The sequence below is a fragment of the Eurytemora carolleeae genome, unplaced genomic scaffold (genome assembly GCF_000591075.1).
Source record: "Eurytemora carolleeae unplaced genomic scaffold, Eaff_2.0 scaffold1337, whole genome shotgun sequence".
NCBI classification, from domain to species: domain Eukaryota; kingdom Metazoa; phylum Arthropoda; class Copepoda; order Calanoida; family Temoridae; genus Eurytemora; species Eurytemora carolleeae.
The window spans coordinates 15,761-33,898 of NW_019397468.1; the positions used below are offsets into that span (position 1 = coordinate 15,761).

Genomic DNA, 18,138 nt, shown 5'->3' on the forward strand with positions numbered 1-18,138 from the left:
TCAATAGCTCTTCATTCCGGAAATAGAAAATTAAATCATAAAAAAATTTTATCTTACGTTTCTGCCTTTTGATCAACATTCTACCTATGAATCCTAAAACAGAGGGACGTTAAGTTACTTAACGTTCATTTAGACAATTAAGTAAAATCACCACTCGCTCTGCAAAGTTCTCGTGCAAAAAATCGCGCATTTTCAAAGAGAGCATTAAATGTGAATGATGATGATATAATATGTAAATAAATATGTACTGTATATATCTTTATTTTTATTTTGTTCTGTGTATTTTCTCTAAAAATTGAAGTATTTACTGGCGAGATGCCAGGGTTAGTTTTTGAAGGTCTTCGCAGTCTAGTCAATTTACTTGAGCGTACAGGATACAGGATATATAACACAGGATACAGGCTACAGGATACAGGCTACAGGATACAGGCTACAGGATACTGGCTACAGGATACAGGCTACAGGATACAGGCTACAGGATACAGGTTACAGGATACAGGCTACAGTATACAGGATACAGGATACAGAATACAGGATACAGAATACAGGATACATTATACAGGATACAAGATACAGGATACAGGATACAGGATACAGGATACAGGATACAGGATACAGGATACAGAATACAGGATACAGGATACAGGATACAGTATATATAACACAGGATACAGCCTAAAGAATACAGGATACAGGATACAGAATACAGATATGCGTTTGGTTTGTTCTACTTGAAAATACAATATAATTAAATCTTTTCAATAAAGCTCTTCGCTTATATAAATATGTATATTTGTTCGCTATAGCTGGCCAAAACCTGAACCAAATTTGCCTGAATTCTTGTTTTCAAAATTCTAATTAATCAAAATGTGTTAAAACTCCACGGGCAACGCCGTGCACCTCAGGTAGTAAATAATACTCTTTAAAATACATGAATGATATGATATTTATTTTTCCAGATTAAGTAGAATGTAAAGAACGAAAACGCTCTGAAAACATGAGATCTTTAGAAGGTTTTCAGGTAATATAGAAATAATATTGATAATAATTTGGCACTTGAGGTTACATCACTAACTCATGTATAATTTTTTGAAGCCGCCCCGAGGCATGTACATTTAGGAACAATAAGCATTTGTTATAGTTTATAAATGCTTAACGATTTTTGTGATTTTGCAATTTTTGGATAACAAAAAAAATGGGCGGAAAAAAGGATTTACAACATAATATTGGAAAACTAATATGTGTCAAACCTTGAATTCTGTTATATGAATTAATCTAACTTTTACACCATCAGGTTTCATACATATAATAGGGATTTGAACATTTGAGTTTTTGGCCAAAACTCAGTTTCAAACAGTTAAAAAGTAAATAAAATGTTTGATTGATTTTCTAATGGTGGAACACAAAAAAACATTTCTTATTCATTTAACGATTTAGAATTTCTCCTATTAGTGTGATCGCAATTGGCACATACGTTAAGCAGACAAATTTTTTTTACGCGATTTAATTCGTATTATGCCAAAATGTAACAAAAAAAAAAAACTAAACGTTACAACCATGGTGTTACAGGTAACTATGTATGTTGTGTATAGTTTAAAATTTTATTTTCATTTTCATTAACTCAACCAATTCATTTTGATAAATGTCTTTTTTGGTAAACTGGGAAATTTCAAAAAACAAACCGGTTTATGAAAATATTTAAACTATTTTTGGTTTGTTTACAAACTACAAATTAGATTGGACAAATCTAAGGAGATATAGAACACAAGGTACGGGCGATGGGATTTGCGTACACTTAGCTGTCACGTTTTTGGGCTGCTGAATCATATTCGTCCTATTCGTCATATCAATCACTTACTTTCAACAAGATTCACCGTTTACTAACTCATGCTTACATTAATCGGCTGCCTTTGTTATTGTTATTATACGCAGAAACTAGTTCTTCGGCAGTTCAAAAACTTCAAAGCAACGTGTACGCAAATCCCATCGCCCCTACCTTGTATTCTATATCTCCTTGGAAAAATCATACTTAGGAAATATTTATTAGGATGGATTGTTACAACCTGAGAATCTGTTTACTATATGTACAAATACCATCATTAGAAAGTAAACTATAATTTAGATAATTTGATAAAAAATAATTTTTTTTCAGGAAAAATCTAAAATCTAAATATTAACAAGGTACTAATGCAAGGAATGTTAATTGCGGTACCGTATTTATAAACAAGAATAGATGCATCAGTGTTCGTCTAGTATCCGAGGAGGATAACAATTTAATTTTGATAATTTTAAAATTCACATAATTGTTTCAAAGATTATTTTTGTGAAAATGGATTCCATGTCAGGCTTCGACATCCGTCTTGTGTTTACTTTTCCGACCAAAGACAGTACACTGCAGTGCAAAAAATGTGTACACCTCTGAAATAACTTTCCTTGCATAAGTACCTTAAATATTTGTATGTGGGTGTTAAATCACGAAAACTGGATATTTACACCAACTACCTTAAAGGGGCTGTAAAGGAAAAATGTTCGCGACCCATGAAAGTTATATCTTATGTTCCTGTATCGAGAAATTGATATAAAACTGTGCCAAATTTATACGAAAATTCATATATATACAATTTTGTATAGGAATGGTAGGTTTAAACAGATCATATTCACCAAATACGCAAACAATCTGAAAACAAAGTTATCCCAGTAAAACCTAATTGTAACATAGGTTTTCTCCAATTATTTTTTTATTTTTTATTTTTATTTTTGATATAAATAATTGATAATATCATTATTATTATCCAAATTACGTCACAAGAACTCCCACCAATGAAAGTGCAGTAAACTGGTCACGTGATCCATCAGAGAAACATGACCACTAAATTTTTATATCAATTTTTCAAGACAGGAACATCAGATTTAACTCTCATGGGTTGTGATAAAGAGCTATAAAGTGATTAGCTTTCAGCCTATACCCCCTTTCATTTTTCCTTTACAGTCCCTTTAAGGTAGTTTAAGCGTACTGCAGGACTGCATATTTTTTTCCTTTTTTCAAACTAAATCTCATTTTAGGCCCACCTCTCTTTGCAGGAATACGTGGGAAGACAAATTGGCGCAAATTAAAACAATTTTGTAATGTAATATTTTATCTATTTATGCAACTGCCATGTTATAATACGGTACGTGAGGTATTTAAAGGCGTACATTTTAACCTACAGGGTGTCCCAAAAAAACATGGGAATTCAGTGACGAATTCGATAACGTCTTTATAAATAATTTTTTGATTTAGTATAGTGATACCTACTGAGAAAGCTGTAATCTATAAGATTTTCGTTTGCTATGTTTACAATTTGTTTGTTTATGTTTTGATTGCATACGGTTGTACTAGTAAAACAAGAAAATTACAGGATACAAACAGACTAAACTTGTCCGTCATCACTGTTCATCTTTCGGAGACATTAAAGACACATCTTTACAGCCATGTACCCTTTTCATGAAATACACTCTAGCAGACATAATAATATTATGGCTTTTGAAATTAGGTATTACAATGCTAATTTATAACAAAGACGATATCGAATTCGTCAGTGAATTCCCATGTTTTTTTGGGACACCCTGTAAAACAAACTAAATTAAGTAAACAACCCGACCAAAACATAATGTCCCAAATTATACATATAAGGCAATTGCTTACATAATTTTTTTACTTTTTTAACCCGAAAAGCCTCGAAAAAAAACTTTGAAATCCGCAATTACTTAAAGTATTTCCATTACATTTACATTAGTCATGAGATTTAGGTATGATACAGTTATATACCTTAAATAAGCCATACATAGACAGAAATCATCAAATGTCGTATTCTTCACTTTCTGATAACGGAATGTTGCAAATATTTAGTTTTTTTAATCGTTGGTTATATGGAGCTCTTTAAAAATGTTCACTCATATGCCTTATTTATTTTCGCAAATACTGAGATTTACGTAAAATTGTTTAATAACCATTGAAAAATTTGTCAAGACGACATTTGATAAATTCTTCGATATCTCCAAAGCTCTGGGTTAAACTTTTTTTTTAGGTTACTGGCTCCCCTTGTTCCTGTTTCCACACTTGATAATTCAGATTTAAAGACTAGCTGCCAATGGAATATCATTACACAGGTTTAATACGGGGTCGGAGTTGGGAATTTATGAAGACAGAGGTTCAGTTGAACTATGTACGGCCGATACACTGCTCTTCGGACACCGAGATAAACTTGAAATTATGATTAAAACGAAATAATAACGCCGAACTACCATTTCAACTTGTATAGCTTCTCAAGTAAAAATGCATGAGAAGCTATACATTGTACAATTGCTATGTTTAATTTTCATTGGACAACAGGGAGACCCACAAAGGATGAGAATTTAGTGACGAATTGAACTGTTAAAATTGTAACGTGCTGAAGTCTAACCTTTGTATATGATTTAAAATGATTCAACAAAAAAAAAGAATTAAAGAAAAAGTTTGCCTAAATTCCGTACAGTCGAATCTTTAAAGTCTCATCTTTTTCTGGGCAACACAGTACTAAAGAAAAATCATAATCCGAGTTTTCCTGTCGTCTTCCTCTTCCTACGTATTCTCTTCTTTTCTGCTTCACAAATTTTACTCTACAGCTATACTGCGAAATTTCCTATTAAAACATTGAGACCTCGTGTTTTCTCTAATTTGAATGTACGCACAAGTACGACTACGAGATCAGAAAATTTGTAGACCTTTATAAAAACTAGGCTTTTAGGACGCTTTGCGCTCATCTTCTATTATAATTTTGAACATTTTCTCTTTGTTTACATATTGTAAAACAAAACAAAAACAAAATTCGCGGATTTGAAAAATGAATATTTCGTGGATTTTTTAAATTTATTGAAAATTGAATTTTTTGGGCCAATTTTTAACATTTGATCATCCATAAACCTTTCCTGGGATCATGTTAGGTCCCACACCAAATTTGGAATCTATGTAAGAAAGTCCCGGGAAAAGAAGTTTCTGGGAAAAAGTCCGAATTTTCTCAAGTCCTTGGAAAAAATGTCACTGGAAATAAAGTCCTGTGTTTTGGATTCCTGGGACTTTTTTTCCTAAATTAGTATGGGGCTGCCAATAAAGTCTCAGGAAATAAGATCTCAAGAAAAAAGTTCTGAAGAAAATAAATCCGAGGAAGAGAAAAATCTAGAAAAAAAAGTCCTAAGTCTCGGGGAAATTTAAACTCAGTAATTTAAATCTACGGAAAAAAAGTCATAAGACAAGTTGCGTATAAAACACAATTTTTTGTTCATTTACATTAGAGAAAATAAGGCCAATTAGTAGAGTAAATGTGGCCGATAAGTCTATGTGCAATTTGGAAAAAGAGGTTTTCAAAAAAAGGACTTTTTTCTATGTTCAATTCGGAAAATGAGGTTAAGTCAGAGAAGTTTTCATAAAAAGGACTTTTTTCCATATTGAATATATATATAGCCAGGGGTGTTTAAATATCAAGCCCCTAAAACCTACGATTATTGATAGGATGTTTATAACCAGGACTTTTTTTCCATTGTGAATCATGCAGTTTCACTTGTTAGAGGACTTTTTTTCCATTGTGAATCATGCAGTTTCACTTGTTAGAGGACTTTTTTCCATTGTGAATCATGCAGTTTCACTTGTTAGAGGACTTTTTTTCCACACAGACACACACCCAGACACCCAGACAAGCCAAATTTATATATAGATTTAGATGAAAGTAAATAAAATGTCTAGGTATGTCGACACTATCTGTCCAGTCTACCAACCAACCTGAACACTGCTATACTAGATCAGGCCCATGCAATATTTGACAACCATTTTGGTAAGTCTTGAATAGGAAGGGAGGAGGGGAGGAGAGGAGTGATATTATTCTTGAATTTTAACTACAACGAAATAACTTTATATTTGCTACTAGCTGAAGTGCATGGGGTTGCCCGTGGAATTTAAAAAAATCTATTTTTGAAGAAAAAAGATTTTTGAAAAAAAAATCTAGTTTTTTAGTCTATGTTACCCCTAGGGATACCTAGGCTCCCTAAAAAATTATCACCCAATTTGGTCCAGTCGTTTTTATATGAGCGAAAATTATTAAATTATATATGATAAGTATAAAAGTTGCAATCTCTTTACCACCTCCTTAGTTATTATAGAGAAAATAGTCTTAAGATGAAAAAATGTCTAAAAAAAATGTCTCCAATTTTTCGATCAGATTGCTTGTCAAAAACAAACTTGTTTCTTTAAAACACTAAATGAACTATTTATTTATTAGAATTTTATGCTTTCTTACTTAACATCATAAATGACAAAATTTTCGTATAAATTTGACAAAGTTATATATAAATTTCTCGAGATGTAAACATCAGATATTACTTTCATGGGTCGCGATCAAGAGCTAAAGTGATTAGCTTTCAGCCTATAACCTCTTCCATTTTTCTTTACAGTCCCTTTAATATTAAATTACTTTTAAATTACACTCTACAATTACTGTGCCTCCTGTTCGTTAGACTATTTTAAGTAACTTGTTTCTAAAAGTCAACTTTCTATGCCAGAGTTTTCTGGTTGTCACTGTATGAATGATACCATTTAATGGTTGACTCATGAATCTAAGCTGCCAAGAAAAAGAATGAATTACGAGAATTTAACTCTTTAAGTTAAAAAACGATGATATCTCCCCCGTCCCAAAGGAGTTACGCGTAGTCGGCGACTACCAAGATAGTGAGAGAGCCTGTTCTACGCCGAGCGGCCGAGTACGTATAACTCCTTTCAGCTCTTCTGCCTCAGGGTTACTGTAACCGAATCATACATGAATCTTGAAAAGACGACATATAGTGTTCTATTTGTTATATTAATTGATGTTTAAAGAGGGTACATGAAGCTCTACACATGAAGGGTCACTTACAATTACGTGTCTAGTCCCTTTTACGATCAACTTTAATATTTGATCTCTATATAATGACAAAGTGTGTAACCAAAAAAGACTTGTCATCTATCTATATATACAGGGTGTCCCACGAAACATGACAGTCGAATGTCTTCTTCAATATAATGTATTAGATATTAAAGACTTGTTGTAGTTTATTTTGTTTAAAAAATATTTTCCTTAAATACATTTTACTTAGAAATGAATATTACTGTAAGATGACTCCCATACAATATGTTGTATTATTCTCCTTGGTATCAAACAACTTAACAACTTATGGAAGAAGACATTTTTGAACCATTCACTAACTGTCATGTTTCGTGTGACACCCAGTATAAAGTAAATTTCTGTTTGTATATCTTATCAAATTTTGATTGGGGAAACTCGATAGAAACATGGCAAAGTTCTTAGCTTGGTTTTCAGTTTTTAATTCCAAATACTTTTTTAGATGTGAATAAATTGCTTCTTGTGGTGCTCTCCACTTTGGGTGAGTTTTAAGTTAATTTTTCTTGCGCACAATTGCGAGTCCTCTAATTTCGCACAATTTCGCGCAAAAAAATTCCGATAAGACATTACTGGGCAAGTTGAATCTTATAAAATGTCTCTTTTTGTGTGCGGGAGAGTTCATATGCCCAAAATATTATGCTCTATTACATTTAACTCACAAAAAAAGAGATGGTTAATTGGTGTACCGTCCTGTTTTGACGCCTAATACCCATACGAGTACTGAACGTACTACTTGCTCTAGCTGCTTTCAAGTCTATATGGTACTTTAAATGAACCAGAGTTTTTAGTGCATATGAACATGAAATCAAATGTATCTTAAATGATCAAGGGAACGAAAGATCCAGAATGAGGGCCGTCAAAAGTCAAGACTTGTGCAACCCAAGTCATAAATGCCTGCATTCAAGGTCGGTTGCGGGGGATTCGAATTTAATGCCTTCAGAAAAGTTCATCGCGGTCCAAGATTCACAAATTAAAAACTATTTGAAACAAATCTGGGCTAATTATGAAATATAACTTTCCGTAAAAAATTAAATATTAATAATTAATCTAAAATTATTTTCAGGAAACTCTAAAACCGAAGTTTTGAAAACCCCTGTTTATCTTTATTCTAATAAACCTGGAAGAAAAAGGTAAAACTTAATTTCTCACTTTACTGTACATTCCCTTAAAGGGACTGTACTTGTAATTTTACAACGGTATCCTTAAAAGCTTTGTCTGATCAGGTATAAATTGCCAATCCAAGTTTATAATTTGAAAAAATGATTATTTTCCGTTGTGGTTTCTCTACAAAAGTGAATTGCACATTTCTACTGCAGGAAAACATTTAGAAATTATCAGAATTAAACACTTTTAGACCTAGAAAAACTACATTTCAAAGAGATAAAGGGTAAATCGGGAATTATCCATTTATTTTTGCCTCAAGATCCTTTTAAAATTACACTTACAAGTTAGAGTCCCTTTAGTTTCCTTTAATTTGAATCTATTAATTTGAACGAAAACAAGTTTTTCTCTTGTTAATTTGATTAAACTTTTTTATTAAACTATTGTGTATTGTAATTCTTATAATTAATTTGATAACGGACATTCTATCGCACAATCATCGTTCTATTATTTATTATTAATAATAATCATTATTTTTGATATTATTTATTTTGATATTATTCATTACAAATAATAATTATTATTTTTGATATTATTTATTTTGATATTATTTATTACTAATAATAATTATTATTTTTGATATTATTTATTTTGATATTATTTATTACTAATAATAATTACTATTTTTGATATTATTTATTTTGATATTATTTATTTTGATATTATTTATTTTGATAATATTCATTACTAATAATAATTATTATTTTTGATAGCTTTTATCACTCGGCTGATATCGGCATTCCATTATAATGCATTGCATAATGTTCTATAATGTTAAATTAGCTGTATATATACTATGGCACGTACTCTCCATTATAATGCATTGCATAATGTTCTATAATGTTGAATTAGCTGTATATATACTATGGCACGTACTCTCCATTATAATGCATTGCATAATATTCTATAATGTTGAATTAACTGTATATACTATGGCAAAGTGCTATATAAGTAAAGGCTCGACTTGTTTTCATTTTGTTCAATTGTCATTTGTCAACGACCCATTTCGTTTGGTTTTCTTTTTCAATCGTTAAAAAAAAAATTTTTGTTCGTTCTCAAAGAATCTTACATTTTCCATCTATATTGTTTATTTTCTCACAAAACGATTTTTCAGTAAAATCGTTTGTTCCATAAAATCTTTCGAAAAACTTCATTAAAAAATCGCTAATTAAGTTTATTTCAATTTTGTTTTAGAAAATCGTTTGTTTAATAAAAAAAAACTATAATATAGCTGTTTAAAATTATTCGCTTTTTTGTTTGTTTTTAAAAAACGATAATTTTTTCATTTCTCTGAGCGACTCATATTTTGTTAGTCCCGCGTTTTTTTATGAATGACAATCTCTGCAACGAAAAATAACGTTCCTTCAAAAAAAGGAAGCCCATCTCTTCAGAGAATTTTAAGGTTCCCGGATTTTCTTATATTTTTAGAAAAGATTTTCGATTAGAATTGATATAAACAATTTTACTTTCTTTTTTTACTTTGTTAAAAATATTTTAAAACCTAGCACTTACCATTGCATCAAGGCAAGCACTTTATAAAATTGTTAAATTTTTTTTAAAAATGTTTAAAATGTTTAAAATGTTGAGATTGTTGGAAAATCTATTGGATTCTGATTGTGTTGAAGTGTACAAAGAGGCCCATCTAGATATGTACAATTTCTATCACAGGTGAGTACACTGTATAATACATGTACTTCAAAACCCGGAGGTTTTAAAACGGAATAAAAATAAATTATCTTTATCAAACAACCTTAAAAAACACAGATAGCAAGTTTTGGTCCCAAAACTCATCCTTTAGATTTGAACAATGAGTTTTTAAACCAAACAAAAAAAATAAATAAATAAAGTTTTTCTAATATTTTAGTTAATAACAGACTCTAAAACAGTCTCTTATCCTGCTGAAAAATACATAATGTGACCAAAATGTTTAATTTTGTTCAGACCTGACTTGACTTTATCCTGGAGGGATGATTTAGAAGACGAATTTCAGCTTCTCAGGTTATACAGGGTGTCCCAAACATGGGAATTAAGAGACGAATTCAAAATCGTCTTTGTCATGAATTTGCGTTGTTTTACCTAATTTCTTAACTCTAGCAGACGGATTACAGATTTCCTTGTGTTCGTCAATTTGATCCCCCTGTAGTTTTTTTTACATAACTCAAACAGTATATATCTTATCATTTTTTAGACATTTTTTTTTTGCTGAAATTTTTAATCTTTAATTGGATTTTGCAAGAAAAATTTTAATTTTTGCAAATTTGCTTTCTTTGCAGATTCTAAAAGTAGAGCATAAGAGCTTTCCATTGCTGTATCATTTGTCATATTTGGACATCAAACATAGGATTTAGGTTTTCAAGTACCCCAGCAGGGATAGGGTTAAAATAAAGAATTGTTGTCCTTGTGATGCTTAATAAAATGTTGGTTGTAGCTTATACTATCGACTTTTACTCTCAATATGGGCCGGGATCCTAAAATCACCAGTATTTATATTTGTGCCCATTTCTAACACTCAGTGTAAGAAATGGGCCAAGTATTAGTTTTGGAACTAATGTTCCCTTTATTGTATTTGTATGAGCCTGAAATCATAAACGTCAAACGACTGAACGATCGTATTTAATATTTGATATCCTGCACAACTCGAGTCGAGTAGAACAATCTTATTTTTATAAATTCAAATCGTTTGTCATTCAATTTTAATGTTTATTGGGAGTATTTTTTTGCTATAATTTATTGTAAAAAGACAAAAAATAAGTTCACGGATGTCATAAAAAAATTGTGGATCTAAAATTTAATAAAAATTGAATTTTGTTGGAGGCACATTTTTGAAATTATGATCAATTTATCCAGTTCTCTACTCAAATATTTATACTAACTTTTTGCTCTTTGAAAATTAAAAAATCTTTAAAAATGTTACATAAGAAAAAAGGAATGAATATCACTAAATCAAGTTAAAAGACGAATTGTAAAATATAACCGAATGTAAACACCATTGATGCAAAGCCTCATGTTTAAAAATATCTATTAAAAACCAATTATAACTATAAAATATCCTTAAAGATTTCGTGAATCAAATTAATTTTTTTAATATAATTTTTACATAAGATTTATATAATTTTTATATAAGGACAATTTTGTTTTATGCTTCCAGTTCTCTACTTAAATATTAATTCTAACTTTTTAATTTTTGAGAATTAAAAAATCTTCAAAAAGAGAATTTACATAAGAAAAAATGAATGAATATTATCTAAATCAAGTTAAAGACGAATTGTAAAAAATAAATCTGAGTGTAAAAACATTTTTTTAAACATTTAAAAAGAAATAATTATTTACAACTACTTTACAGGGAAGTTTAAAGGGAATTTTACTTTACTAAGAGTTCCCAAGACCAATTTTATCTATTACAAAACATCCAGAGCACAGTGAGGGATGTTTTGTGGACTAAATTGGTCGAGGGAACCCGTTGTTAAGTAAAATTTTTAATTTCCCGAAAAAGAACGGGTATTTATTTTACATAACTGTCCGAAGGGACGTTAAGTAATCTAACCTCCCTCTGTTGGGGAAATCATAGGTCGGTAATGTTGGCGAAAAGGCGGTAAAATATATGGTCTTAAAAAATCTTTTCCCACTCATGGTAAACTAGAAGTCATGGTTCTACAATTTGTTGGTTCCCACTCACGGTAAATTAGAAGTCCTGGTTCTACAATTTGTTGGTTCCCACTGACGTTGAACTAGATGTCCTGGTTCTACAATTTGTTGATTCCCACTCACGTTAAACTAGATGTCCTGGTTCTACAATTTGTTGGTTCACACTCACGGTAAACTAGAAGTCATGGTTCTACCATTTGTTGGTTCCCACTCACGGTAAACTAGAAGTCCTGGTTCTACAATTTGTTGGTTCCCACTCACGGTCTTTTTCAAAGGTCCAGTGAGTTTTGTACAGTGCAGTAGTTGAGTCCAAAACCCTTGTTTATCTTATATTTTGTACTTTAACATAGTTTTGAAGATATGTACAATGTACATACAAGTTTACTCTAATCTGCTTTTAGCATAATTATACTCCAGCTCCTGTATCTATATTCAAGACAGGGAGGATAGTATTGAAGAGCAGGGATAATTATACTCCAGCTCCTGTATCTATAATCAAGACAGGGAGGATAGTATTGAAGAGCAGGGATAAATCTTGAAATAAGAAAAGTAAATACATTGAACTACAATGTCTTTTGGACGTTAAATCCCATTGTTACTCATTTAATGCACTTTTTTCGTATTTCCTACTTTATACTTTTTGCTGGGCTGTGTAATTTAAAGATTTAAATACAAAATGACGTCTCTAAGACTTTCACGCTATTTGGAACGGATTTTGAATGAACGAGCAAAAGGTCTGGAAATGTTACAACCAAAGCTGGAGACTTTTCTGTTAGATACCATAAATCCCATTTGCTTAATCTCAATATACACTATGGACACTTTGATGTTAATCCTCCATTTTGGATATCCTCGCTTAGTTCCGACCAATCAGAGTTTGATTGGTTGAATCTTTAAAACTTTCCTTAATATCAAAATAAAAAATATATTAATCTGCAGAAATTAGCAAACAAGGAAGATCAAGTATTTATCTCAAAATCCACAATTCAAAAGTTGTTCAACTGAGAATGTACTTCATTGTTGTTAGACTACGTGTATTGTATATTTTCTAAGGTTGAGTTTATCTGACGATGAGACTCTCCTTGTTCATCAGTTTCTAGAGAGAAGCGTAAACCTGACAGTCCTCTCTATACATACTGTAGCAACCAATCAGATGCTCTCAATTATCAGGTAGTTCTTACAACCATCTCTATATATACTGTAGCAACTAATCAGATGCTCTCAATTATCAGGTATGGTCCTTACAACCATCTCTATATATACTGTAGCAACAAATCAGATGCTCTCAATTATCTGAGCAAAATAAGGGAAGATATCGTCGTTTTATGTTCTTTGAATCTTCTGCATAACCAGTCCACCCCCCCCCCTTTGAAATAAAATATGGAAATTAGAAATTAGAAAAAAACGAGAATGTGGTTTACTTTTTTTTTAGCGCAGATAAATATTTATAGGGTACACTTCATATGAGTTCAATAGTTGCATGCTCTACAGTGCATTGTGAATATAAGTCATTTTTTTCATTAGATTTCCACTTGGACATACGACTACACTCCTAGTACATAACCTTAGATGACTTTATTTTTAGTAAAAACTGCGAAAACCTGACCAAACTTGATGTTTCTTTCTCTAAAAATGTCTCGGATGATGGGATGGCAATCCTTGCCACCAGGTTTATAAAATTTACTATCTTTTTAAATTCTGAAAATAAGAAAAAACATATGGTTGATATACAGGGTTACCCTCAAAGGATGAAAAACATATGGTTGATATACAGGGTTACCCTCAAAGGATGAAAAACATATGGTTGATATACAGGGTTACCCTCAAAGGATGGGACATCATAGAGACGATGGTTCGGTTCCGTTTTCCTTGATTCAGGGTTCCTTGTATTCCAAACAGACATATGCCTGTGCTTTTTATGCAAGAACCATTAAAATGCTTAATTTAATATAGAAACCAAAATTAAAGCTTCAAATCCTTATATGTTTAGAGTTCGGGGTCGTCTTTACAATCTCATCCTTTGTGGGTAACCCCGCTAGTACAGTATGTATATCTTAAATATAATATCAGAGTAATTTAAAATGTAGTTTACTTTTTTGCATTTAACATTTACAATTATTGGGATATATAGACAATACATGTGTAGACGAAAAAGCACAAAATGATAAACAACAATTTGAAAGTTTCATCACTAAAGATATGTTTTTAATTTAATAACTATAATTGTATAATTAGATCTATTACTGATGCCACAATAACTTGACATAACATTTTTATTTCAGCAAACAATACCTCAAAAAAAACTTTAAAAAAATTAGTTTTGACTTTCAGAATACTGACTTTTTTCCGACTTTTGTCAAGACTGTATCTGCTTCAAACTGAGTGAAAGACAATGAAGATTATTTCGCAATTTTTTGTCCCATGAATTGTGTTCAAGTAGAAAAAAAAATTATGCAAGATTTTGCGCCTATATTCATCACTATTCTGTAAAAGTAAAGATATATTCAAAACAAAGTCGACTTTTCAAGTCCGAACTAGTTTCTTACTAATGTATCTATCCAGGGATGAGATTTTAAAAGCTTTAACCGGAGTAAAACCTGGTCTTTGTGTCTGTTTAGACCAAAGTAAAGATCAAGTGAAGACCCGGGTTTTGGATGGCCTTGAGTTTAGTAAAAACCAACCGCCTTGAGTTTTTTCTTTTCAAGGCTTGGGTCTTTAGCAGCTGATGATAGTAAATTTCGAAAAAACTTTGTACAATTGGTTGCTGCCATGTTTTTCTCCCCTCACCATTGTAAATTTATTTTATCCAACCTTATGATTAAAGTCTTTCAAAAGGACTGTAACTGTTATTCTAATTGACCTTCCATTTAAAAAAGACCATCCTCGATTCACAAGGGTACCCTTTGACTGATTATTGAGGACAGAGATCTCAGTGTATATGTCTCTTAAATATTATGTAAAAAGCCGTAAAATCGGATGTCACTATGTTACCATAAAAAAGAAGTATGAAAAAAAAGGAAATCTAAAGCCTTAAAACTTATTTGAATAAATCCACAGAGAATTGGAAAAAAGTATTTACAAGTAAAAAAGAACAAATAAAATGACACTAATGAATCATGGAAAGCCGGAGCTCTCTGACTGACTCTCCACCTTTCATTTGACTCATACGACAAGTTAACCTTCTGTCTTCAGACTCTTTGTGAGTACTATTAACATTCATTTTGGTTTTAGCCCAGGCTGATTTTATTTCCTCCTACCTCACGTCAAGTCGTGTCTCATGTCTATTGGCTTGAATTTAAATAGAATTCCTGGTCCAACGGTGGCTTTGGTTTTCCACGTTTTTAAACATTTATTCAAAGCATCTTCTCTGAGTTGGCATTTTTTAACAGCTAAATCTCCCTACATGGTTTAGATAAGATGACTTGTTATCCATCCCACTGCTATTGTTAACTACAGTTTATTTACAAGTAAGCCTCTCTCCATGCTTACAGTACTGTGTAAACTTAACATTAAATATTAATATTTCCTAAAAATAGAAGAGCTTACAAATAAAGTTTTCAACAATAACAAACTTTTCTGGAAATAAATAAGGAAAAGTCAGTCATCTGTCAAGGTTTAAAGGGTACATATTTGGGAATCGGGGATACTCCTGTTGAACTGGATCGTTACTAGACTTTAAATTACACTTACAGTTCCTTTAACAATATTTGTTCAGTATTCCTCTGCAGTCCAGTCTAAAGATTTTGAAAGCTGAAAACACAATGATAACCCAAAGCGGGGTATTTATTTTGCTGGAACATCTAGATCACTTAGAATACCTGGAATCATCAGCTGTAGAGGACTACATCTACTGTATGCAGAATTTCTTCTCAAAATCCAATGTTCTTGACGCTGCTCTGGTCCACAACACAAATCATTATTTTAAAATAAAAAAACTGATGCTTAGTCTGAACAAGCACTACTCGGATAAACTAAGCATATTTTATGTTCTAACAATGATATTTCCTAATGTATCAAACCTCAGCCTGCATTCGGTTCACAGGTAGAGATGGGTGCATTTGACTTTTTTTCATTTTGTTCATTCATTCTTCGTGAACAACTCATTTTTTTCAACCGTTCAAAAAATTGCTTTGGTTTATTTTCAAAATTATTGTTCATTTTCCATCTATTTTATTCATTATCTCACTGAATAATTGTTCAGTTTTGTTTTTTATTGCTCTTTTTTGAAAAACCAGTAATTTTTCATTTCTCTGAACAATCCATTTCGTTCATCCATCGTTCATTTGTTTTTCTGAATGACACCCTTTTTCATGAAAAATTTGTTAATTCTAAAAACTTTTTTTTGTTCAAAAAACTATGCCATCTCTATTCACAGGAACGAGTTTGAGAATATTCATAGTCTGTCCCATCTGTCCCAGCTCAACAGTTTAATGTTAGGATCAACTCCTCTGCAATGGCTGATTCCTGTGTTTACTAAGATTGGGCGAAATCTAACAACATTTTGTTATATTAATTATAACGCTCCCAACATCGATATAAACTTTTCGATCATATCTGAACTTTGTGAAAATCTGGAAAATGTCACAATCAGTGGACACTCATTAGTTCACAGCGACATCTCTGAAAATGCGCTAAAACAGCTGAAACATGTGACAATAAATGCGCATGCGCACATACCGCGTGCCATTTGGACCCATCTTCTTTCTTCTTGTATCAATCTTATCTCTTTGTCATTGACTAAATGTGAAAATTTAAATGATAAAGCATTGAACAATGTTTTAAACAGAAACAGTGTCAACAATTTGGAAAAGTTTATTATTAAAGGTTGTCATAAAGAAGATATTGAGCTAAGTGAACATTCTGTAGAACTACTTAAGCGAAGATTTCCTGAAATTAAAGAAATTGGAGATTTATTCTCTTGGAGTTTAACTCCTAGAGATTTTTCTGTTACCGAGATAAGAAGACTGATGTAATTAAAAGCAGGGGCGTTACAGGTGACATGGGTGGGAATATGAGGACTACACCCCCCTATGCACCATGTGACACTGCTTTTGTCTCCATGATGGGAGGGGGGGGGGNGTCAGACCCATGTTTCAAATATGGTAACTTTACCAGCCCCCCCCCATACTTATATGTACCCTCGTGATAAATGTTATGTTTCAACTGTTACCTCTATACATTTTCTGAATTTTATGTACAACCATGTAAACTAAAGATCATGAATTGATAAAATAAAGTTTAACTGTTGAAATTAATTTGTTAACTTTTTAAATTTTTTAATCCCTTGTTCATGTGCAATCTGTTGTTGTAAACCATTCATATATATCTATTTATAAATTTGGCTTGTCTGTTTGTATCCAATAAACGTCAAAACGGCTGAGCCGATCAGGCCCAAATTTGTTTTGGGACATCACGTGACCATAGGGAAGGTTTATGAATGATAAAAATTTAAAAAATGTGTTTTAAAGGTTTTTAATTTTGTAAAAAAAAAAAAAATTCTTGAAAATCCGCGAATTTTTTTTTTAAATCCGCAAAAATTTGTTTCTTCTTTGTTTTTAAATGTAAACAAAAAGAATATGTTCACAATTTAAATAGAAGATGGGCGCGAAGCGCCCTAAAAGCCTAGTCTATATATAAATTTGGCTTGTCTGTCTGTTTGTCTATTTTTTTGTATCCAATAAACGTCAAAACGGCTGAACCGATCGGGCCCAAATTTTTTGTGGGACATCATGTGATGACAGGGAAGGTTTATGAATGATAAAAATTTAAAAAAATGTGTTTTAAAGGTTTTTAATTTTGTAAAAAAAATTTAAATTCTTGAAAATCCGCGAATTTTTTTTTTAAATCCGCAAAATTTTTTCTTCTTTGTTTTAAAATGTAAACAAAAAGAACATGTTCACAGTTTGAATAGAAGATGGGCGCTAAAAGCCTAGTAATAATAAAAATGATAATGATAATTATTTTTAAATATTTAAAATAAAGACTAAATTACTTTACAATTTAATAATTATTTTTAATTATTTAGAACGTCTCAGTGGTAGCTGCGGAGAGGTTCATCTTCAGCATTGTATCCTAGATCTAAGTTTGAGATCTGTTGTACAGGACAGATATTCTCTCCAGGATCTGTTCTACATGGATCTTTAACTCTACCAAATATGAATGGGTTGATCATTCTTCACGAGAATATTTGCAAGTAAAGATATATTTTAAAAAATCTTTTGGGAAATCATTTATTTTCCCCAGAAATTGTATATGGTTTACTTTATAAATGATTTTTTGGGCAAAAACTATCAAAAAGAAAGATTCATTCATCAAAAATCATTCCCCCCCGGTGGGGGTAATTCTGAAAAATATACACCCCTGAAAGTTGCTTAACGTTATAAAA

The 18,138-nt window shown here is 31.5% G+C and overlaps 1 protein-coding gene across 2 annotated transcripts; it reads left to right on the plus strand.

Moving 5' to 3' along the window:
* The first annotated feature begins 957 nt into the window (after positions 1–957).
* LOC111714457 (uncharacterized) lies at positions 958–17,131 on the plus strand. 2 transcript variants are annotated; one of them, XM_023489563.1, is made up of 13 exons: positions 991–1,021; positions 2,048–2,106; positions 3,064–3,128; positions 4,068–4,149; positions 5,759–5,846; positions 7,390–7,428; positions 8,011–8,077; positions 9,696–9,776; positions 10,050–10,106; positions 12,807–12,923; positions 13,339–13,422; positions 15,469–15,795; positions 16,129–17,131. In XM_023489563.1, coding segments are annotated over exons 3-13 (1,542 nt in total). In that variant the 5' UTR covers positions 991–1,021; positions 2,048–2,106; positions 3,064–3,126; the 3' UTR covers positions 16,727–17,131. The 2 variants fall into 2 exon arrangements, with proteins under 2 accessions (XP_023345330.1, XP_023345331.1); XM_023489562.1 differs by lacking the exon at positions 3,064–3,128 and having other exon boundaries at positions 958–1,021.
* Positions 17,132–18,138: the final 1,007 nt, after the last annotated feature.